The sequence below is a fragment of the Phaenicophaeus curvirostris genome, chromosome 3, assembly GCF_032191515.1.
Source record: "Phaenicophaeus curvirostris isolate KB17595 chromosome 3, BPBGC_Pcur_1.0, whole genome shotgun sequence".
NCBI lineage: Eukaryota > Metazoa > Chordata > Aves > Cuculiformes > Cuculidae > Phaenicophaeus > Phaenicophaeus curvirostris.
In genome coordinates this window covers 43,473,017-43,497,120 of record NC_091394.1, presented here as the reverse complement: position 1 = coordinate 43,497,120, position 24,104 = coordinate 43,473,017, and the positions used below count along the sequence as shown (strand labels likewise).

The window sequence follows — 24,104 nt, the reverse complement described above, 5'->3', positions numbered from 1 at the left end:
CCATGGATGGTTATGTAATCAAATATTGAGTTCACAGTCTTGGAAATAAAGTGATGTAGACCTGGAATGAACTTCCGGTAGGAACATGAACCAGAGCAGTAAATTTCAATGAGCCTATGTTAGTTTACATTATTTATAAAGTAGTGCAGTGAGTTAGGAAGGTGAGAAAATGAAAACAAGGCAGGAGACTGAACTGATGCTGATGCGAGTGGTCAGTTCTGAAAACTAGGAACAGAAAGCTGGCAAGGGTTAGATAGCACTCTGTCAGTCCTATCTCAATAGAACTATGTCTACATGTACAATCTGTGTGTAGTTATTGCAACAGTAGCTACACGTAGAGAAAAGCTACCCAAATAATTGTATTCCTACAGTAAAGAGAACATATCCTGGCAGATGTTTTTTTAATACTTTAAAGTTATGATGTGTGAGTCGTGTGCAGGGGTGAGTAGGCATTTCTAAAGGCTCTACAGGAAAACAATAAAAAATCCTTGACTCTTTTGAAAATACAGAATTTAGTGTCTTATAGTGCTCTTCTGCCCTATGAGAATACCTCCCTTTCCTCAAGGACTATATGAAAGGAAAAAATCTTGGTTTTTTTTTCCTTTAGTAATCCCTAAAGGTTCTGCTTCATTAGGCTTTTTATAGTTTGAGCACTCACACATGCTCAGAGATAAAAGGGGCTTCATCTGGCAGTCCTACTACAAACAGTATATGGTCTCTATGCAGGAAGAAAAGCTACCTCAGGACAAAACTGTAGATTTCACTTAAAAGGCATTTTTACAGGCAGCTGTTTAGTGTGTGAGCACAAAGAACACCACTTCTAGTTCAAGAACAAGTGGAGAAAGGGCAGTGTAGCTGTAAGAAGTTGAGTTATATTTCCTTGTTCTGGCTAATCCAGTACTCCTACTCTTATTTCTAAATCAGCACTGTGCCTGGGTTATTATCACATTATTCATTACATTAGTGTGATCCTCTGAGTTTAATTAAATAACTTCAGTCTTCTGTTTCTTGAAAAGTCGTGGTATTATTACTACTGGGAAGCTGAAGAATACTGTTATTTATGAATGGAAGTCTGTATTTGATTTTGAATGCAACATCCTTAAAAAAATGTTGTGTGTAGCAAGTGACATTTCTTGCCAGTAAAACATTCTCAATAGCACTTAGAGAAAGTGGAGAAGTAGCTTAGGCTTTTGAGACTAACGACCAATCTACGTTAAGTAGACAGTTATGAAGAAATTGTTTTACCCCTGACAGATCTCATTTGGTGGATCACTATCATCATGGCTACTCAAGGATCATACTATAGTATAGTTCTCAAAACGTTAATGGTCAGCTTTACTTAGTAAAACTAGGAAAACAGATAATAAGGAATGAATAAATTCTGCTCAGAACCAGATAGCTGGGTGTTCAGAGAATATTTTGATGTAATTTAAACATTCATTAGTTACTTAACATCTGAACTGTAAAATAACTGTTGGTAACAAAGTTTATCAGTAAATAACATTTAATTGAAGAAATCCACAAATCAATGTAGTAACACATTTATTGATCACTTTACCAACTAAAGATACAATTTTATACAGTCGGTCAACAGCAGTAACATACTTTGAGAAGCTATGCTTTAAAAATGCTGTTTGCAATATGGATTTTACTACAACTTTTCAAGACAAGCTTTTACAGTGCTAATCAAACAACTGCTGTACTTGTACTTTTTCCCTAAAACATCAATAATACAGGCAAACTAGCTTTTCCATTGTTAATGTGGGTTTAGAATTTAACCAGACAACTTTAAAAGGTCTAAAACATCTACAAGATCATTACTTTAACATTCACACTGATAAAGTGATACATTTAATACTTTCTAGCATTAATAAACAGTGTAAAAATATATTGCATATATATATATATAAATTTGTTTCCTTTTCCTGAAAAACCCTAGTACAAACTAGTAGCATATGATCCCCCCTTCAAGTTTCTTTTACTTATTTTAAAGATTGAATAGTAGTAGTTTTAAATGAACAGAAACAAACATGGAAATAGAGAATCACTGTTGTGCTCCCCCATAACAGTCTGTCATGGTTACTAAGCACATTAACCCCTTGGTAATAATAGTTCCATTTTGCCAACACCAGTTAGAATTTTGGCACCGACTGCAGTGGGGATAAGATTTTTGCCCAGTGTTCTTTGCACTGGATGGTGTCTGGCCCCCTTCATCAAGCGGTTAGGATATATCATCCTTTGCTTAGGGTATGTTTATCTATTATAGTTAAGATTAAGAAATGCTATGCTTAAGTTGTTCATTTGTAATAATGAAAAAATGCATTCAGTGCTAAATTAGTGAGAAAAAAAGTAAACTTGTAAGGTTAAATGACCATGTAAAATTTTTACTGTGTTGAAAATTTCACAGTGAACACAGTAGGCTAGTACAGCTGAATTTTAATGTTTGCAACGCCTGCAATTATAAACACTGCAGGCAATTATTAGCACACAGAAGCTTCCAGGTTTTCTGGACCAAGATGAAAGACTAATGAAAATAAGAGTAAGAAACAGTAAGATTCACTGAAGGTTTTCACCATGCTGTACGGTGCTCCAAGGAAGACTATATCAAGACCTATCTCCACATCACAACTATTTAACAATTAAACTATTAGTGTTCTAGTTAATTAAAGGAAAAACAGTTTCACCTCTACACTTTATAGTCAGGTCCTGACAGCACAGACATCCAGATTTGTGCAAATAAAGAATCAAAACATCTACACCAAATTAGCAATGGATGTTGGAACAGCATGGACAGATAAATGAGCTTCCAAGGGAATAAAGAATGATATAGATGAAGAATCACAGAATCAATAAAGAAAAGGTTCGTGACTGAAGAAAATCAACCTCAAACATTCAAAAACTATACTTCTGTATAAATATATATTTCTCCTGTAATATTTAAATCTGTGAAACATAAAATCTTTTTAAGAATAAACTTCAATATACTAATCCAACATTGACCATTTCTCTGCTTTACAGAATACAAAGACAAAATACTTTGTATTACAAGCATTAGACAAAAATTTTTCCCTGCTGCAATAGTTTGCCACAGCTGACAGAGTCTGAACCCAGCACAAAGATAAACACAAACACACTTTTGTTGCATCCTATATCTTGTTTTTGTCTATGATTCTGCCATTTCATACACTACAGTGCTAACAAAAGTAGTTTGCTAATAGTGTTTTATATGGGAAATTTGTAGGTTATCTGACCTTACACAGAGCCCTTCTAAAGAGCTAGTTTGTATTTAGCATGAATATTACAGACATACAGCAGTTCAGTTGCATTAATACAACACCATTTAACAGAGCCCAGGCTGCAGTATTTCACATTATTTACTTTGCTTAAAAATAGCATTTGAGCAAATGCAAGCATACAGAAACTCATCTGATGTAAACTGAAGCTTACAATAATTCACCATTATGGGGATATATATGAGGATATAGATTGCCATCCTTTTTCTTATTTTGTCAATCATGCATAACGTATGTCCTGATCAAAATGTAAAGATGGATGGAGTACAAGTCTATTTTTAGTTACATTTTTAATTAGCTTGAATGTAACTTTATTCATGTTTGTGATCTGTTCTGAAAAACGTGCAAACTAACAAAAATCTTGAATAAATATAACTGAAGGTAAGGGCAAATTATCATGAGCATTTCTTTAAGACCTTTACAAATACTTAAAACTCACTTTGTACAGTGCCGTAAGTTTTACTGTAACTCTCAAAAAGAGATCCTGTGTAACTATATTTGAAAATTAATTCATCGGCTGTTTACCTGCAATGGAATATAGTAAGTCCTTACCACTTTTCTAAATCAGTTTAGTCAGCTGGGCTTTTCAGTGGCAATTTCCAAATGTAAGGTATTAAAAGAAAAAAAGTCTCTTCTGTAGTCTTGCACTCATGTGGATGTATACCCCAAAATAGCACATGTCTGCATGAACATGTGTGTAATTACAAAAGATAATTTATTTAAAAACAAATTGTTTCAGACTACCAATAGTAATGCAAATGTCTGTCAAGAACACCCAGCAAAGACGGTGTTGTCATTGTGTCCCCCTACCTCCCCTTTTATTTATTATCAGGTTTGCTCTTGCCAAAGTTTACATAAGAGTGGACGATCAATTAGTTTGAATGAAACAAGCCAATTCAAATGTTTTCTGGCAACAAAGTGAAGAGTTATATATTAAACCTGTTTTGCAATCCACCTCCTCCACATGAATTTTGAAGCAATACAGTTAAGGTAATATGCTGAAAGACATGAAAAAACCCCAACTATATTACGGTTATTTCTCCCTGCAAAATCAAAGTACTCAGTCAATTAAGATATGGAGGTTCTGTCTGCAATATTCTTTAGCTGGGACATCTTTCAAAATATTGGTTTTGAGTTTAATGAGCAAGTACAAATGCAACTAAAGGTCTCTCACTAGTTTTAGGATTCTGAAGACTTAAAAAGTCCATCACTTCCAACTTACATTAGGCAAGCCAAATAGGCACCTAGGTGCACAAAAAAATTAAATGAACATCTAAATGCTATTTTGTGGGCAAACACTCCAAATACAGGAGTATATATGGATCAAGTTGAAGCACTCCAGACTGCTGTTGAGAATTTTGCTAAAGTTTGAGATCTGTCATTATGCTTCAGGTATTTAATTTTCCGGAGGTCTATGCAAGACTCAAGTCCATAGTACTTACTAGCTGACGATGAACTACTGCGTGTATACATAGTGAGTGTTACCTTGCTTCACAAAGGAAAATACAGGGCTGATGGAAGGCATAATTTTAAACTGCCTCTTAAGAGCATTTTGAGGAAATCTTGCTTTTACCCTGACTCTCTTTCCTACTTCCTCACTAGGGAGAAATTCTTCTTGTCACATCAAGTCTATATCAGAATCACTGATTTCCCCCAGAAACAGGAACAGGGTAGATGCGTGAAATCATAAAACCCTCTTTAGATCTTTACTTTCATTCTATGGAGGGAGAATGGTAGCATCATCAACTGGCCAAGCTGAACAGCACTGCCTGCCAGCCTAGAGTTTGGCCCCAGTAAGATTTAATATTTGAATCAATATCTATATGGTTTAATTTCTGGATCCAAAGAGTACGTGTATGCACACAAAAACCTGTACAAGTCTAGTGTATTACATTACTTATTACCAACTAATATATACAAGCCAAGTACATAATATTCACACTACAAACAACGTACACAAAGGTGTAGTTATTTTGGCACATAAGCAAGGCTAACAGTCAGTTAAGAGGACATGTACTAGTTGAACACATTACATTTGCTCTATCATTAAGGTAAAAGGCTTGTTTCTTGTCCAGCATAAACAGTGAATTCTCATTCATGGATAACAGGCACATGCCACCAGAATATATGGATCACTGAAAAGCGGGGTTATGTTTTGAGCATCATACATGCAGGCACGAAGAATTAGAATTTATTAACGATGACAAGCCTTAAGGAAAAACAATATCAATTAGAAGTTTAAAGTTTTGGTGTTGGAGAAAGATACATAAGGATTTTCTCTATGGATGGCTGGGATACCTATAATTTGCAAGCCAAATTCATAGCAGTCATTTCCCTTTTAGTTCTGGCTAATTTCAGCTGCCATAAAAAATATTGAGTCACTAGAGGAAAATAATGAGTGACTAAAATGCTAATTAATGAACAAGGCTTTCTATAATGCCAAAAGGTTGCCAGAGGAATTTTTAATTTAGGTGAGCTCTGTAAATGGGAAATATACTTCAATCCAAAATATCTTTGAAGGACAATCTCTGTGCTGATGAAAAATACATGTTGTGACATGTGAGTACTTTTAAAAATCTCCTTTATCCTTCCCTAAAGTGAAAAAGATATAAGAAATATTGTAGGTGGCTAGATCTTGTCTGCTATCCAATGTACAACAATTCCTTTCGGATTCCAAATATTTTATTACAACTAATGATCATAACAAACAATTGTTCACATAGGACTGTTGAAACAATGTATGCTTTCTAATGTCTGCTTCTCAGTACCACTATTCTGATAGCTTTGATAGCAGGACAATAACTTTTGTTTCTGGTATTTCCATATGGATAAGATTGCTGCAAAACACTCAGGAAGCAACTAAAGCACATGGAGTGACTACAGGGAATTAGTAAGCAAGCACTAAAAAGAAAAATCCAATTGACTTACGCATACTGAATTTTAATACTACCTTATTTTTACAAAATTTCTTGTAAGGACTATTCTTCTGCCTCAGTGAGGATTTGTATTTCTTGTCCTCAACCTTGCAAACGCTTTGATGGTCAGGTTAAGCCTCAGTGGAGATACAGGTATAAGACTGCATACTGCCATAGTATTTAAAGGCTTAATATTAAGTGAACAGTGTAATTTAAGTTTGTTCTTTAAGGCAGTTATTGCTACAAGCTACCTGTACTTTCTGATCACTTTTCTTTGGCAGCATATTCAGCAGTAATAAAAGCAAAGATAATAAGGAACAAGGAGTTTCAATAGAAGATGTGGCATAGTACAAGATGCTGAAAATCAGACTGCAAGGTTAGATTGAATGATTTGAGATGCCCCAAAAAAAGTAATGAGTGTAAACCTTACTAGGTATCCATGCTCTTATTTCATATGCGTCTTTACTTCAGATGTTACAGTAAAGTATGGTACACAGGAACAGCACATACTCTACAGTGCTTCAAGGGCTGAAAATGGGGCTCCTCCTGCACCTCCCGAGCTCTCTCTTCTCCTCATCTCTGAGGTACCAGCTATACTTGCTCTCCTGAGGTTTAAGGGAATGGCAGATGAATAAATAAATGTCCTTTGTCTCATTCCCAAGCAGACCTAGAACTCAGAGCTAACATTCAAGACAGTGTGTAAGCTTTTCATTTCCTACAGATATTAATGGATAAGTAAGAGCTTAAGTAGGTTATTGAACCCCTAAATACACAGTTGCATATGGTACTTTTATTCATAGCCCTTGTGTTCCATACCAAGTGTAGGAAAAGGAAAAAATCCTTCCAGCCACAAGTCCTTTAGTCACCATTATATCAGAATGACTTATTTTCATGTCTCTGTTTGATTTTTAAAGCTATCCAACTGTAGATGCGAAGAAACATGTGTTCCTCAAAATAAAATACTGCTATCTGAAGCATATCCTCAGGTCCCGATGCAAAACTTGCTACATCATCGCAAGTATTTCAAAGAACTTTGCATCAGGTCCATACAGAATGCTTTAGTTTATGGCAGCAGGGATTTTACACTGTACAAGTAATGCAAAGTAAACTCTGGCAGAACCCCAGCTACTTCTATCAGTTTCTTCTAAGCAAACAGAATAGCTCAATTTCTATTTAGTGTTAGTTTGGGTTCATCTGCATTCTCAATTCCTTTGCATGCCTTCCATCTTATGAGCTTGCTGGTCTTTCTCACTCTGTGAACTAGCAGTTTTTAAACTAATTTAAACCTAATTTTACGTTGAAAACATCCTAACCAACCACAAATCCTGTGTAACAAAAATCTGACATTACTGACACTCAGTATTTGGGTACTTAAGAAAGCCTGTCAATTGTGTAGCTCAGGTTAAGTATCACCTAATGTGCCAGACAAGGCAGCTAGCTAGCAACCAAGAGTGAGGTCAACAGTATGCTGAAACTTCACTCTTCATTTGGGCTGGATACAGATCTTTTCAGTTACAAGCAAGTTAAGAGTCAAATTTCAAAGTCACTGGGAAGAACAGGGACACTGGTTTTGCCTGTAAGTTCAGTTAAGGATTTATCAAGGGTTAGAGGCTTAGCCTTTTTACTCATAAAAAATAAGACTTTTCTGGAGCCACTTTCATGTGCACAGGTACCAGTGACATAGATGAAGGTTCTCTATATTTAGACAGTCTGCTACTGTGCTGGAATAATTTGGCCATTATTGGTATTACAGTGCTTTATTTTCTGGCTCAGAGTGTGATAGGTCACCAGTGCAACACAGGAGTGGATAATCCTTCATTCCATGGAAATTTTTACTCAAGAACAATAGGTAAATCTTGGAAAGGCTTCACAAAGCTGGATACTTCTCATCCTCAGCATCCTTACATACCTCAAAAATCTTCCCAGGTAACCAGAGCCAACCACAGGAAAAGCCATTTAAATCTTTACAACAACACATGCTGAGTTTTGGCAAACTTTCCTCACTCTTCAAAACAAAACCCCAAATAAATTATAAACAAACAAAAAAATCTCCAGGTTCACCAGGAAGTCCTTGCCTTTGTTTGCTATTGCTGTTTTGGTTTTAGGCTGATGTATGAGCTCAAAGGGTCATTGGAGGCAAAGTTGCAAGAAAGGTAACTATTCAATGTCAGAAAAACAAAACTTGAACAGTTTAAGGGCTGAAAACCAGTGCTGTTCCTGGACATTGGACAAATACAGGCTGTTGACCTGCATGGCACATGACAGCACACACTGCTCACTAAACTTTATGTATTCTGGGATACTGACACAGGTGCGGGGAACAATAGATTTAATAAGCTTTATTCAGAGTCAAACATGAAAATCAGTGCACGAGCTTTTCTTGAAAGAAAGCAAAGCATAACTGCTAGCAGCTGGTTTTGAAAACTGAAAATACTAAATTTCATAATTTTAGAGAAGCAGTATAATATGTTAGGGTATTTGTTCAACTCTTGTAGAAAATTGGATCAGTCTTTTCTCTCCTTTTAAAAAAATATTAAAAATTATTTATTTTTATTCCTATTAAGCTGGTTTAGCATTCTAGGCCCAGGGTAGGTCACACTCAGTTGCCTGTACCTTAAGCCTGCAGAACTGGTTCTCCTTCTATAGCAGAGTAAAGCCATTCCCATCAATACTATCACTACCAAGTTAGGTAGCAAAAGTGAACAGAGAATCAAATCTCTTGGCTTCAAAGAATCTAAGATAAAATGTAGCCCAGTTACAATAGTATAGTTTTGGGGACAAATTACATGGGTATTGATTGTAAATGTCTTTATTCCAAGGGTCGTAAATGGATATCCTAATCACATGGATATTAATTGTAAATGTCCTTATTCCAGGGGTCCATAAAATTTTCCTTACATAGCTTTAGGGGCATATGTGCAAATGTATGTGCATAATAATATTCACTTAACAGCAATCAAATTGGCAGTGTTTAGTCATAATCAGTATTTTAAAGCATTATTAGCTTAATGCCCCCTTCATTTCAAACGAGGCAGTGCAAACTCGGAAACAAACTGCAAAAAGCTTCAATAGGCTTTCTTAGTCATGTCTTATTCCTCACCTCTCAGGTTAGTACAACAGCTCCATCCAAATCCAGCCAGTCAGAACCATGTTACAGTACACACAGCAACAAGCACAAAGTATAGACAGGAGGAAAGTAAGGGCTGGTATTTTTCACCACTTTCTGCTGACATAAAACACTTTAGAACCTACATTGTCCTAGAAATAGCTTTCTTCAGTTTTTCATCAGTGGCATATAGCATTTACAGGCTACCACCTTGTATATTACAACCATTTACTCCCCAATAGTATATTGTTGAATGCTTTAAAGAAAGTGCTAGATCCCACATAAGACGTTTTAAAAAAGCCCCAAAACAGTAGTCAAATCAAACTGCATAAATAATGGGACATTCCTCAGATAAACTGCTATGAAAGACCCTCTTTTCAAGAGGTTTTCTTTGACATCTTCAGGGTAACTGGACATTCTGGAATGTTTGAGATCTCTTGCTTGAATTGACAAAATGTGGTATGACTGCTCTTGACTCTGGGTTTTTTTTGTTGTCTAAAGCTCAACAAAATTACATATTTTTCATACTGATTTATTTATTTTTGCCAATATACACATGAGGAATGTAATGAAGTGGCGTTGTGCTGCAAGTAGCTCAGCAGATGTTGAAATCAGTTCCAGTTCCTGAAAACAACTTCTTGACAACATAGTCTTAGCATTCACAATAACCAAAACATATGGGATTCATCTACATATTTTCTTTCTCCCTCTCTTTCTCCCACTGTGCTGTAAACCCTCAGCCTTACTTGCTTCCTTGTACTTTATGATCATATGTGCCTGCATGCTTATAGCCAGATACATATCCTGAAGCATCCACCAGATCTTCTCGGCCAGCTTTGCCTTTTCCTTTCCCACTGGGATCAAATCTCTCTTTGTGAGAACCTGTGAATTTTGATGTATCTGTAAGGCGTGATACAGTTGGAGATGAAATAGCTTTCTATTAGAAGAAAGAAAAGAAATAAAAAAAAATCACATCAGAATTCAATTATTCTTAATGCAGATATTTGTACACTCTACCAACATTTAATTATTTGCTACTGATGGAGATTATGTAAATATTTAATCACTTCTAGCAAAAGTATACAAAAAATGTTTGTTTCTTGTCATTACATACAATGATAACAATCATATACCCAAGGACAAAGTAGTGCAAGTTACATCAAAAACTTTTATAAGAGACTTTAAAGATGAGATACTTCTGATTATAATAATACTTCTGGTACTTCTAATAATCAAGTTCTAAGTACCAAAGATAGGAAGAAGTCCTAGGAAACACCATGTTCACAATCCACTAGGTCAACATCCAAGCATAAAAGTCTGGCTCCACCAATACAGAAAAAGCAAACCAATACAGCTAGAATTCATTGCTTCGACAAATTTATTCTAAACTCTAGGATTCATATGAGAAGTAACAAACTAGGAGGACAAAAGTTATTTTCAATGTTAGCAAGTCAGCAACTTACGGAATGGCACTGAGCAAAGACTTCCCTCTACATTGCTTCCACTGAGTTATATAAGGCTACTTAAAAAAAATCAAAGTTTTTCTGTTACTGAGACAAAGAAAATTTGACTACGCAAAGAGAAGGAAAAAGATATCTCACAGAACAATATAGGAGCATGCTAACCTGCTGTGTGTTTGGATTGGGAGCTGTCTCCTTGATCCTTAAGTTTACATTTTAAAATCAAAAGAGAAAAGACGTGAATGGAGAAGGAAAAACACAAAAGATTTTTGCATAGTAGTGGAAATGGAGCTAAGATGAACAAAGACTGACAAAATTTGGGTGTCTATGTGTTCCATCCTGTCAGGTTGCATTTTAGAGACAGAAATGACACGGGCTTCACTCCAGTGAAGTAAATGCTCTGGAAAACTTATCTTTTATCAAAAACCTCATTTCCCCTCTACCCATCCTAAGCTCAAATAAGTTTTCATTAATGAGACCTAACAAACAGGCTTCTGAAGTGACAATTAGTTCTTCCATAGGATGACATACGTTGAATATCTTTTAATGCAGAGACTTGGAAAAGATGCTTTAATATATACCAAGTGGAACAGGATGCTTGGATTCAGTCAGTCTGGGGATGAACGAAACTTGTACACCGTGGGAGCCACACTCCACCGCCACCATTTAAGTAAATGCTGTTTTGAGGGAATTTGTCCACATACGTAACTACTTAATGCTAAGACTAACATGAAAACATTCTTTCATAATTCATTCTTCATCTGCTAGAGCCAAGTGTGTTCCCAGTGCAAAAGCAATACAGCAAATGGATGAAATACAAAATAATAGCACCCCTTTGGCATATCTCACAAAAAAAAGAAATCACACTTATTTAGCAGACAACTTGGGACAGTAACTTAAAAGTTCACATTTTCATACCTATTAACTGAAAGTTGATACACGTATGTGCAAGGAGAAAAATAGCAACATTCTAAGTAAAGGTAAATTAACATCAGATTAAAAAAAAATACCATCTTTTTGTCCTGAAAGACAGTTAAAACAAACCCTTAAGCCCCAGCACAAACATGACAAATACAGAGCAAGAATGATAGTGATCCCATATCCTGTGTTCTTTCAGCCTAGGACAGATCAGAAGGTTTCCTGCATCACAGGAGTCACAACATGCAAAATGAACATAAAGGCAGTATCTGCAAAGCAAACATTCTTTCTCAAAATTGTTTTTAAACTAAGAAGTGCAGGCTTTTCCTAAATTGCATGTGAAGCCACTAACACATCCCTTCCCACATGTGACAGAATTGTAAAAATGACAATCCCTGTGAGTTTCCTGCTAGCACATTTTCTATCAAATGGGAGGCTCATTTTGTTTCCAACAGTACAAAATTCAAGCAATTTTAATTCTGTGTACAATATCCTCTCACTTCCCTGATCCATATATGAAGAGATAATGAGATGCCACCATAAAGCTAGGCAGAGCACCCTATCTCACCTTTTTCTTCTCCTTTTATGTTTCTTATGATTACAAAGAAAATACTACTTCCTCTCTAAGGTTGTGTGAACACTACACTGAAGGGTCAGGTCCAATCTAAGCATCCTGCTAAGGTACCTTCTTTCAAAAAAAGCCTTTGTAAACATGAAGTAGAATACACAAGGACTTCATGTTTGTCTTGGGCTCCTCAATCAGAACAGCCAGTGGCACTACGTATCATAGACTTATAGAAGGGTTGAGATTTGAAGAGACCTCTGGATGTCATCTGCTTCAAATCCCCACCCCTTTGCCTAGTCCAGACGACTTTTGAATATCTCCAAGTATGGAGAGACAACCACATCCCTGGGCAACACGTGTCAGTGCTCAGCCACCCTCATTGCGAGAAAGTGTTTCCAGATATTCAGAGGGAACCTCCTGTGTTTTAGCTTTTGCCCACTGCATTTTGCCCTGTCGCTGATCACTACTGATAAAAAGCCTAGCTCTGTCCTCTTTGCACCCTCCCTTAAGGCATTTAATATACACAGATGAGATTCTCCTTGAACCTTCTCTTCTCCAGGCTAAACAGTCTCAGCTCTCTCAGCCTTTCCTCATAGGAGAGATTCTCTAGTCCATTAATCCAGATGTGACCTTATCATGGCTGAGCAGAGGGCAAAGAGCACCTCCTTCGGCCTGCTTAGCAACACTTCACCTAATGAGGCCCATGATACCAGTAGCCTTCTTCCATGTGCCAAGTGCACATGGTTGGCTCCTGTTCAGCTTTGTGTCTACCAGGATCTTCAGGTTCATATCTGCCAAGCTAGTTTCCAACAGGGTGGCCCCCAGGATATATCTGGTGTATGGGGTTGTTCCTCACCAGGTGCAGGAACACACTTCTCTTTGCTGAACTTCCCAAGGTTCCTGTAGGTCCATTTCTCCAGTCTGTCGAGGTGCCTCTTGACGACAGAATCTGGATGACCTATCAGCCACACCTCCAAAATTTCACAGAATCATAGAACAACCAGGTTGGAAGAGACCCACCGGATCATCGAGTCCAACCATTCCTATCAAACACTAAACCATGCCCCTTAGCACCTCATCCACCCGTGCCTTAAACACCTCCAGGGAAGGTGACTCAACCACCTCCCTGGGCAGCCTGTTCCAGCGCCCAATGACCCTTTCCAAGAAAAATTTTTTCCTAATGTCCAGCCTAAACCTCCCCTGGCGGAGCTTGAGGCCATTCCCTCTTGTCCTGTCCCCTGTCACTTGGGAGAAGAGGCCAGCACCCTCCTCTCTACAACCTCCTTTCAGGTAGTTGTAGAAAGCAATAAGGTCTCTCCTCAGCCTCCTCTTCTCCAGGCTAAACAACCCCAGCTCTCTCAGCCGTTCCTCACAAGACCTGCTCTCCAGCCCCCTCACCAGCTTTGTTGCTCTTCTCTGGACTTGCTCCAGAGCCTCAACATCCTTCTTGTGGTGAGGGGCCCAGAACTGAACACAGTATTCAAGGAGCAGTCTCACCAGTGCAGAGTACAGAGGGAGAATAACCTCCCTGGACCTGCTGGTCACGCCATTTCTGATACAAGCCAAGATGCCATTGGCCTTCTTGGCCACCTGGGCACACTGCTGGCTCATGTTCAGTCAGCTGTCAACCAAAACCCCCAGGTCCCTCTCCTCCAGGAAGTTTTCTAGACAGACTTCTCCTAGTCTGTAGCACTGCACAGGGTTGTTGTGCCCCAAGTGCAGGACCCAGCATTTGGCCTTGTTAAACCTCATGCCATTGGACTCAGCCCAGCGGTCCAGGGTGTTCAGATGCCTTTGCAGAGCCTCCCTACCCTCCAGCAGATCGACACTTCCACGCAGCTTAGTGTCGTCTGCAAACTTGCTAATGGAACACTCGATGCCTTCATCCAGGTCATTGATAAAGACATCGAACAGGGCTGGACCCAGCACTGAGCCCTGGGGAACCCCACTTGTCACTGGCCTCCAGCTGGATTTCACACCATTTACCACCACTCTCTGGGCCTGGCCATCCAACCAGTTTTCCACCCAGGAGAGTGTGCGCCTGTCCAGGCCAGAGGCTGACAGTTTCCTAAGCAGAATGCTGTGAGAAACTGTGTCAAAGGCTTTACTGAAGTCCAGGAAGACCACATCCACATTCGTGTTAACAGAAAACTTGCTGAGGTTATACTCTGCCTCATTGTGCAGACCACTAATGAAGATGATAAACAGGACTAGACTGAGCATGCTCTCTCCAAGGTATATTGCTAGTTACTGGTCTTGAACTAGACATTGCACCACTGACCACCACCCTCAGAGCCCAGCCATACAGCCAGTTTTCAATATACCTCCCTGTCTGTAAATCCCATCCCTACAGCAAGAGCATGAGAGGCTAAGAGTCTTTTATGGGAGACCATGTCAAAGGACTTACTGAAGTCCAGGTAGACACCATCCACTGCTCTTCCCGCATCTACGATGTCAGTCATTTCACTGTAGATATTCATTAAGTTGGTTAAGCATGACTTCCCCTTGGTGAAGCCATGCTGACTACTCTTGATAACTTTCTTGTCCTTCATGTGCCTAGAAATTATTTCTAGGATTATCTGTCACCTTCAGTATCCTAAGGCGACAAGTTTATTCATAAAGATTCTTTTATGAGCTGATGACTTAACTTTTAGGGAACTGCCTTTAGGAATCAAATGTGCACTCAACTGGTTTTTATCAAAATACAGTTTCTTTTCATGAAGAAATATTGGGAAGAAATATTGTGAACAGCACAAAGAGCTTGATGAGAACAATTTCCATCTTAGTCACTCTCCCTTCTATTTCATAATGAATCACAGACAAATGATTCTGTCTTGTCCTATAGCAATTCTGCTTAAAAGTACTGTTTACTTTCTAGTGTATGTTATATGATCTCTCTAGTTACGTCTTTCTAAAGGTTAATAAGTTCCTTGGATCCAACCTCCTCCCCTCCCTTCCATGAGTCCACAGAAGCCTTCATTTTCCTTCTTTTATTTGCACACAGAATAACAGAACTGTTAAGGTTGGAAGAGACCTCTAAGATCATCAAGTCCAACCACCAGCCCAATAACACCGTACTTATAAGCCAAGTCACAAAGTGCCATGTCTACAAGTTTTTTGAACGTTCTTTCAGGTAGTGATAAGGTCTCCTTCCTCAGCCTCCAGGCTAAACAACCACAGTGTTCCCTCAGAGGCTCCTCAGAAGACTTGTTCTCCAGCCCCTTCACCAGCTTTGCTGCCTTTCTTTGGACACACTCCAGCACCTCAATGTCTTTCTTGTACTGAGGGGCCCAAAACTTAACACAGGATTCGAGGTGTGGTGCCACTGGCATCAAGTACAGAGGCACAATCATTTCCCTACTCCTGATGGCATTTTTTTATACAAGCCAAGATGCTGTTGGCCTTTTTGGCTACCTGAGCACACTGCTGGTTCATGTTCAGCTGGCTGTCCACAGCACTCTCAGTCCCTTTTCCTTCAGGCAGCTTTCCAGCCTCACCTCCCCAAGCCTGTAGTGCTGCAAGAGGTTGTTGTGGCCCAAGTGCAGGACTTGACACTTGGCCTTGCTTAATCTCACGCAACTGACCTTGGGCCTGTCCACATCCCTCTGCAGAGCCTTCCTGCCCTCAAGCAGATCAACACTCCCGTCCAGTTTGGTGTCTTCTGCAAACTTACTGAGGGTGCACTTGATCCCCTTGTCCCTATCACTGATAACAATATTAAACAGAACCAGCCCCAACACCGAGACCTGGGAAACATCACTTGTGACTGGTCACCAGCTAGATTTAAATCCATTCACCACTGCTCTCTGGGTTCACCCATCCAGGCAGCTTATGAGTGCCCGGCTTTAAGGGGCAGATCGGTTACTGCATCCTTAGCACTTTACAAGCGATCCTTTCTTTTCCTTCTCTGTAGTATTAGCCCCATACTCCAGCTCCCAAGCATTTCAAGAATCCAAACAGCTACAAATCATAGTATCTAGGAGCCTGATTAACACAAGCCTTCCACAAAGCCAAAAACAATATTCCAACACTTCTCCAAAAACGTTTTATAGTTCATTTTTTTGGTGGTGGAGAACTAATGGATAAGTTTTGCTGCAGCTGGTTTGTATGTTTAATTATCTCATCATATAAATCTGTCTTGTAAGAGGGAGCTGTTCTAAGTCAAGAGATAACCTGTCTTAGGGCTGCAGGAATTTATTAATATGCTTAATTGCCTTGTAAGATGCAGCTGTTGTAGGTCAGGAAATAACCTGAAGGGAGACTCCAGACATGGTTGGATAATCTTAAAGAAGAATGAACATTAATTGAGGATTTATATGGTTCTTTGTCTAAAACTAGCATACATGCCCACTGCTTTTGTAAGATGTCATGCCTTTGTTTTTAGAAGGGTATCCGATTCAGCACTGAATTGTAAAATAAAAATATTATTGTCTTTGCTTCAAAGACTTTGTCCTTTTCAATAATTTACCAGTGACTAGGTGTTTCTCACAGTGGTGAAAATGAAACATAATAGGGAAGACAGTACAGACTCATGGGTTTTTAAACTGAGGTGTCGGTGAATCTTTCTTCCACATAATGTTACAACCATTTTTTAATGAGACTTGTTCAGGTTCAGTTGTAAAATTGTCTGCAGGAAGATGAAAAACTGCATCAACTGCAGCGTGCTTCCATTTACCAGCATTACATCCTAAGTAGACCATATCTCAATTATTTTAATAATATTAATAATATAATGTATATACATACACACACATTTTGTTCCTATAAAATTTCTCCTCCAGCTTCAGAGTAGCAAGTTAATTTCTATTGTCCATACAGGAACGTAAGTAGACACACCTATTTTTTTCCTATTATTTGAGATGGGCCCCAAGTCCTGCTGCATTTACAGATGGGTTAGAGCCTCCCTTGTCAAGCTTGTCACCTAGACACATCAGCTCTGCCATTCATGACCTTCCCTCTTACGGATATGTTAACCTTCCATACCCAGTTTAACAGTATCCTCAGCAGATGAGCAAGCCTAGTTTGCAAAGACACTCTTGTTCCACTTTGTTAGATTTATTCCATCTCTGCTCAGTAGCCCTCATTCCTTTGGTCACAGAAACCAAAACCCAGTCTGCATCATAAGCCATACAGCCAGGCACAGTCCACTTCTGTGCAAGTTTTCCTTCCTAAGGATTAGGAAGGCAAGACCAGAGGTCCACGCCCTTCACCCTGCCTGCTAGACTTCTGTAGTCTCTCTTGATATGTTTCAGGTTACCTCTGGAGCAGTACTGTTGCTACTCACAAGGAAGAGAAGGAAAGGGTCCACGTTAAAAGTCTGGACAATCTTGGCAGTGCATCTTCAACAATCCCAGATCCTGGTGTATCTCAACAACAGAACTCCTAAGATATCAGATGTGATCATCCACAAGAGCAATCTCCAGTAACTATATCTGACTGGTACCCACTGCTCCCATCATGGAACAGGGAAGCGTAACATTCGCAAATGAGATATTCTGGATGGCAAAAGTTGCGATCCTCTGGTTGCCAGGCACGCCTCCTATGTCTGTTCATTCAACTCTTACTCGGATTTTGACTAACATACAGCTCATGTTAAGGCTTCATATATGCTGAGAGCAGCACCATTAGGTGAAAGCAAGAGCAACATGTAGGCAGGATACGATGGACAAGAAGAGGCAAAGATCATTACGCAACCATTATCACCTGCAGTTTCCAGTCTCCTGTAGCCAAAATTCTTCCATATTCGCAGCCTCTTCAGAATCCACAAAATTATGGGAATTGTACATACCAAACCCCCAGACTGAGAGGTATAAATACGTCAGCTTACCCAAAAAGTTTTTGAAGCTGATTCAAAACATGACAGATTGCTAAGCCTTTTGCACCTCCTGATATGATATAAGGGATATTCATACCATGACAGATGAGAAAAAGGAGAGCACCCTCACAGTGGGCTACAGTAGCATGACATCCCCTCTGTGACTCCCTCTTTGTCATTATTATTCTGAGGACTGAGTGACTGAGTCATACTTTACAAAGTCAGAATCTAGATAATGATTATTTATTGCACAGGGATTATTAAGAATATGACCTGATCTACAGAAGGTCTGGATGTATACTTATAACCACAAGCCTCACATCATCATGCTTTCAACTTCCTCCCTAATATATTTAGATTAACGTGTCAGCAGGTACACTAAAGTTTTCTGGCTGAAACCGGAACCAAATCTACACGATCTATAGCAGAGCTATAAAGAGCAAGGGACAGGCTCCTACATGCCTTGACCGAGTTATTCTAAAACAGTTTAAGAAAGGCTCATACAAACTATCAAATCACATAGAAAGCAGTCCAATTTAAAATTTCCAGGACACAGACTTCTTAAAGTAGACAAAGCATTAGAATGCACGTATATAGATTTCGTATCTGCATTCCCAGGTTGGTGACAAGGGACTAGCCATATATTTATTTTGATGCCTTTAATACTGAAGTGTTTGGGTCATTTATACCACCCCAGAACTAAATTAACTTGGTAAAACAAACACGAAATTTGGCATTTTTTACTCCCAGCCTGCAGTCTCCTTCCCTTTAAGTTCCACCTCCTGCTCCTTACTCTGCCAGCAAGCAGGAGAGAATGTTGTGATTCCCCTCGCTCTCCCAGTATTTCTTTACTTCCCCAGCTCTCTCCAGGACTGCACATACAATAGAAGTACTGCCAGGCCTCTCACTGCTGGCTCATATTCCCCGTCCATTCCTCTTTCTCAGCTGCAGACACATTCATACAGGCCTGCAACACCTACCTGACACTACCCTGCATCTGCAAAGCCCTCTCAACACCCTGTCATCCATGCAGAAAGAGGTTGTTCCCTCATTAGCAGCTACTGATCGTTTCAATATCAGACTGCTTAAATACCAAAAATGGAATCAAAAGTGAGCACCAGAAGAATGCACACAATTAAGAGGGTAATTACATTACTATTACTCTGGATAGATGAACAAGTGATGAGAACTCACTAAAATGAGTGAAGGTTAAAAAGAAAGGTTCATTATTTTAAGTCTGTACCAAAACTATCACTTGTTTCTAATGAGAGTACAAGAGTAATAAATTAAGTTTTGTAAAAATATGACAAATTGTACAATTCAAAACAGGTCTCCACTGGACATTTCCGTGTTCGGTTGTGTAGAACCAATTTCTGGAAAGATTATTTACAATTAGATTTTCATTCACAGTTCTACAGTCAAAATTCAGGAGGATTACAGATTTTAAGCAGATGAACTAAATTGACAGGACTATTCAAGTTGATGGTAAACACTCCAATATCTCCTAAAATACAGGGCAAATGTTTGCCTAACCTGAGCATTTGAAAGGACAACCAAACTTATGTACGCCGGTCTTTATGACTTCCTTTTTGTATATAAAGTTTAATGCCAATATTTTAGAAAGCAAATGAAGAAAACAAAAGAATATAGTTCTGACAGACTTGAACAAACAAAAAACAAAGACCAGACCACATGGTAATTATTCACAGATTTCCAGTGTTCTGGGATTCAAATGGTATATTAGAACTATTTTAAGATTGTCTTTGCTTTAGTCTTCTTGGTATTTCACACAACATCTTAGAACTGTTCAGTAAGGTTCTAAATTTAATTCCCTTTTCATCTCTTTGATTCGGGTACAACATTCTTCACAAATGTTTCTACATTCTAAGCACGTACAAAAGCTCTCCTTGAATTTTCCTGACCGTGCTGCTAAGTAGCACTGCAATTCCTGGTAGAAGCAATGACAGTATCACACAAGAATACACAGTAGTGCAATACTCAGCTGTTGCATAATCTTTGCTCCCACTCATCAGCTGCTGCCTTCAGGCCCACAAAACCACGCTGCTTGGATTTGTGGATTGTACAAGGACGCAAGTGATTATAACAGTACTACAGCAGAAAAAAAGGACAGCAAGAACAATCCATCAATTAGATCAGTAACATACCGTTACTCCAGATATAATTGGGGCTTTTCCTTCAATTAGTTTATATATTTCTTGAACTGCTTCATCATCACTCTTGTCTTTAAATCGCTTCTTGGAGAGTTCTTGAAGAGCTTCCTTAAACTGCTCAAAAGTGATAGTTCTGGAAGACTTCCCCCTATTGAAACACAAACAGAAATTGAAAGAAATTACAAGAGAGCACAAGGAGCATTCAAATAATAGCAGAATGATTTCAGTTTACCACTGACAACAGAAAACTGCAACAGAACAGGAAGACCCATGCAGCCCATTTATTGTGCCAAATAAAACATATTCCAGGAACACCAATTTATTTTTAGGTATACCAGTAGGATAGTGCTTAAGAAACTTCCCTCGATGAATGCTCAGAAATAAAGAGGAAATAAAGGTACAGCACCTGCTGTCAGCAATGTCTGCAGCTCAGGTAATGAAATCTAATTTCATTTGGTGAATCACTTGTAAAGCCTGCATGCATAAAAGACAAGAACTGAAGCATCTTAGCTGAGTTTCATTATTTAATATTTTTGATTGCTCATTGAATAACTGGTTATGACATACTATTCACAAGTTCTTACAAGTAAACTAAGAATAACACTGTTGTGTAAAGAAAACTATTGAAAAGTGCTTAAAAACTTGAAATTTATCCTCTGCTAAAACCCGGCAAATTTTAAAGTAGTGCATTTGAATTAACCAACTGTTTTCCTTCTTAGGTCATCACCTTCAGAAAACATTCACAGTTTCATGGAAAACAATATAGCAGTCTGATAAACTCATAACCCCCGAAAAAATTCAAATCTGAAGAGTTATTGTTTTCACTAATAAGAAACTATTATTTTCACACTAGTAAATTTCTTGCTTAGGTCTACTTTTAGTGGAGAAGATTTGGCTTTAGCAGTGTACAGTGCAAAATCTGACAAGTAGAGTGGGAAATTCGCACAACGTGGGAAATACAAACGTATTTTTAGTGTTCCTCATTTTAAAATTCAGGTACCTCAGTTTTGTTTGCCTTGTAAGCATTTCTCTTCATGCCAATTTAGACAGCACTTCAAGCAAATCAGAAAAAAACCCAAACCCACAAACAAACATTCAAACAACAGAACAAAACAACAAAACCAATCCACCACATAACCCAGATTGGTCCTTTCAACAGTGACAACTGTTTATACAAGAATAAATTATACACATAAGGACATTAAAAGTGTGTATTGGCAACAGAAATCTCAGGCTACAAACACTACACATAAAAATCTCATTTTAATTCAAGCACCACAAAGAGCCACTGCCAAGAGCCATTCATCCATCTATCCTGATTTATCTTTAATATTTGTCAAGACACTTTCAGAGGATGCCTCCACTAATGAAAGGGGGAAGTGAGGTTTCTCAATTTTAGACACTAACAGGAAATGACACATACTTCAATTACTTAAACACAAAATGAAATTTTACATCCCAGGTTCCGGAAAAAAGGAGAAATTAGTTATTCACAACAAAGTGCAACACCTTTACTTACTATTCATTACTAGTTTCCTTTACTTTCAACACAGCCCAACACGTAGCAAATCCCTACATCCCTCACATTCCCTATGTGTATAAATAAAATTTATCTGGTTTGGGGCTGTTGTTTGCTTTTTTTTTTACCAAATTTTGCAACTACTTGTCTGCTTTAGGTGAAGCTGGAGTATCTCACAGAATTAGCTAGTAAAAGAACATCACGACAATGAAAATGAAGAATATACTCCAGTACTTCATTAATCAGAAATATACACAAAATAAAGTGCAATTAACTACTTGGAATTTGTTCAGGGTTCGCATTAATAGAATTAACATCTCATTAATAGAATTAACATGTTAACAGAATTAACATGTCCAAGACCTCTTAACTAGCTCAATAGGTCAGGACTTCATTTTGGTTTGCCTCTCATTTAGAAAGAGATGCACTGGTAATCACTGCAAAGCTTTAGCATAATGTCGTACTAATACTAGGCCCTTGTTCACTACACAGAAGTCTAACATATGGAGATTTCAAATAGAATTTTCTGTAGCACACAGGCTACCTGGAAGTCTCCAATCAGGACTGCTACAGTTTAGCTTGGATCATCAGTCAAGAACATTACAATGCGAAACAGAATGTCCCCCTTCAGTAAAAACTTGGAACTCAAGTTGACTCCTTTTATTTTCATTAACACATGCAGTGTGGTGAAACACTGATAACAGGTTGCCCAGGGAGGCTGTAGATGCTCCATCACTGGGAACATTAAAGGTCAAGTTGGATGGGGCTCAGAGCAACCTCACCTAGTTGAACATGCCTCTGCTCACTACAAGGTTGGAAGTTGAACAGATGACCCTTACAGGTCCCTTCCAACCCAAACTATTCTATGAAAAATGATAATAACGTGAACACTGCATGACACACAAAGCAGTTGTACTCTCTCCTTATTTCCACCAGTTTTAATGGCCTCTTCACGTTCCAGAAGCCCCTTGCCGAGACCAGCTTTTCAGAGATTATGAAGTTAAACTAAAAAATAAAGCACAACTAAAAAAATCCCAAACAAATCAGTTTGTTTCTATTAAATAACTGCTACAGAGAATCATTTCTGTATATTTGTAATTTGTTTTTAGAAGCTTATTATAAATATCTCATTTTTGTGGACATAAATGAACAAATATATTTGTTTCAATTTCCCAGTGTTACAAGTTCAAACAATTTGTCTACAATTAAGTATTCCAAGGGCAATTTCTCAGCTATTAACACTGTTCTCTTAGGTTTAGCACTCCAGAGAGTTAATAGAGGCCTATAAAGAAGATAGAATACTGTATATTAAAAATGGAAAAGGAAAAAACAAGGAAAAAAAAATCTAAAAAATGAATTGAAGTAATGTATGAACAGATACAGAAACACAGCACAATCAGACACTGGAAAAGCAAATTAAACTACCTGACCAGAAAACGATACAAACTGGAATATGATAACAATAGAGGGGAAGGGGATATCATAAGATTTCATAACGTTGGCCATCATAATGAAAGAATAAAACATATAGGAGTGACAATAATTCTTCTAAATTCCATGTAATTTATTAAGACATAAAGAAACTTTTATGTTTAGGAAGGATGCATTCTAGTAAGCTCTGCTTTTTACAACGGAGTTTACTCCAGCTGGAGGCCAGTGACAAGTGGGGTTCCACAGGGCTCAGTGCTGGGTCCAGCCCTGTTCAATGTCTTTATCAATGACCTGGATGAAGGCATCAAGTGCACCCTTAGCAAGTTTGTGGATGATACTAAGCTGGGTGGAAGTGTCGATCTGCTGGAGAGTAGGGAGGCTCTGCAAAGGCATCTGAACAGGCTGGACCGCTGGGCTGAGTCCAACGGCATGAGGTTTAACAAGGCCAAATGCCGGGTCCTGCACTTGGGGCACAACAACCCTGTGCAGTGCTACAGACTAGGAGAAGTCTGTCTAGAAAACTGCCTGGAGGAGAGGGACCTGGGGGTTTTGGTTGACAGCTGACTGAACATGAGCCAGCAGTGTGCCCAGGTGGCCAAGAAGGCCAATGGCATCTTGGCTTGTATCAGAAATGGCGTGACCAGCAGGTCCAGGGAGGTTATTCTCCCTCTGTACTCGGCACTGGTGAGACCGCTCCTTGAATACTGTGTTCAGTTCTGGGCCCCTCACCACAAGATGGATGTTGAGGCTCTGGAGCGAGTCCAGAGAAGAGCAACAAAGCTGGGGAAGGGGCTGGAGAACAAGTCTTATGAGGAGCGGCTGAGAGAGCTGGGGTTGTTTAGCCTGGAGGAGGAGGCTGAGGGGAGACCTTATTGCTCTCTACAACTACCTGAAGGGAGGTTTTAGAGAGG

At 38.8% G+C, this 24,104-nt stretch overlaps 2 protein-coding genes across 2 annotated transcripts in view; one reads left to right on the top strand and one right to left on the bottom strand.

The window, feature by feature from the left end:
- CIDEA (cell death inducing DFFA like effector a) overlaps positions 1-24,104 on the top strand; it is a 557,707-nt gene that overhangs the window by 485,423 nt on the left and 48,180 nt on the right. The window lies entirely within an intron of this gene.
- TPPP (tubulin polymerization promoting protein) overlaps positions 9,694-24,104 on the bottom strand; it is a 59,028-nt gene continuing 44,617 nt past the window's right edge. The window contains exons 3-4 of the mRNA XM_069853836.1: positions 20,238-20,391; positions 9,694-10,251 (exon numbers count right to left, since the gene is read on the bottom strand). Coding sequence (XP_069709937.1) covers positions 10,057-10,251; positions 20,238-20,391 — 349 coding nt within the window. The 3' untranslated portion in view covers positions 9,694-10,056. The remainder of the gene's footprint in view (positions 10,252-20,237; positions 20,392-24,104) is intronic.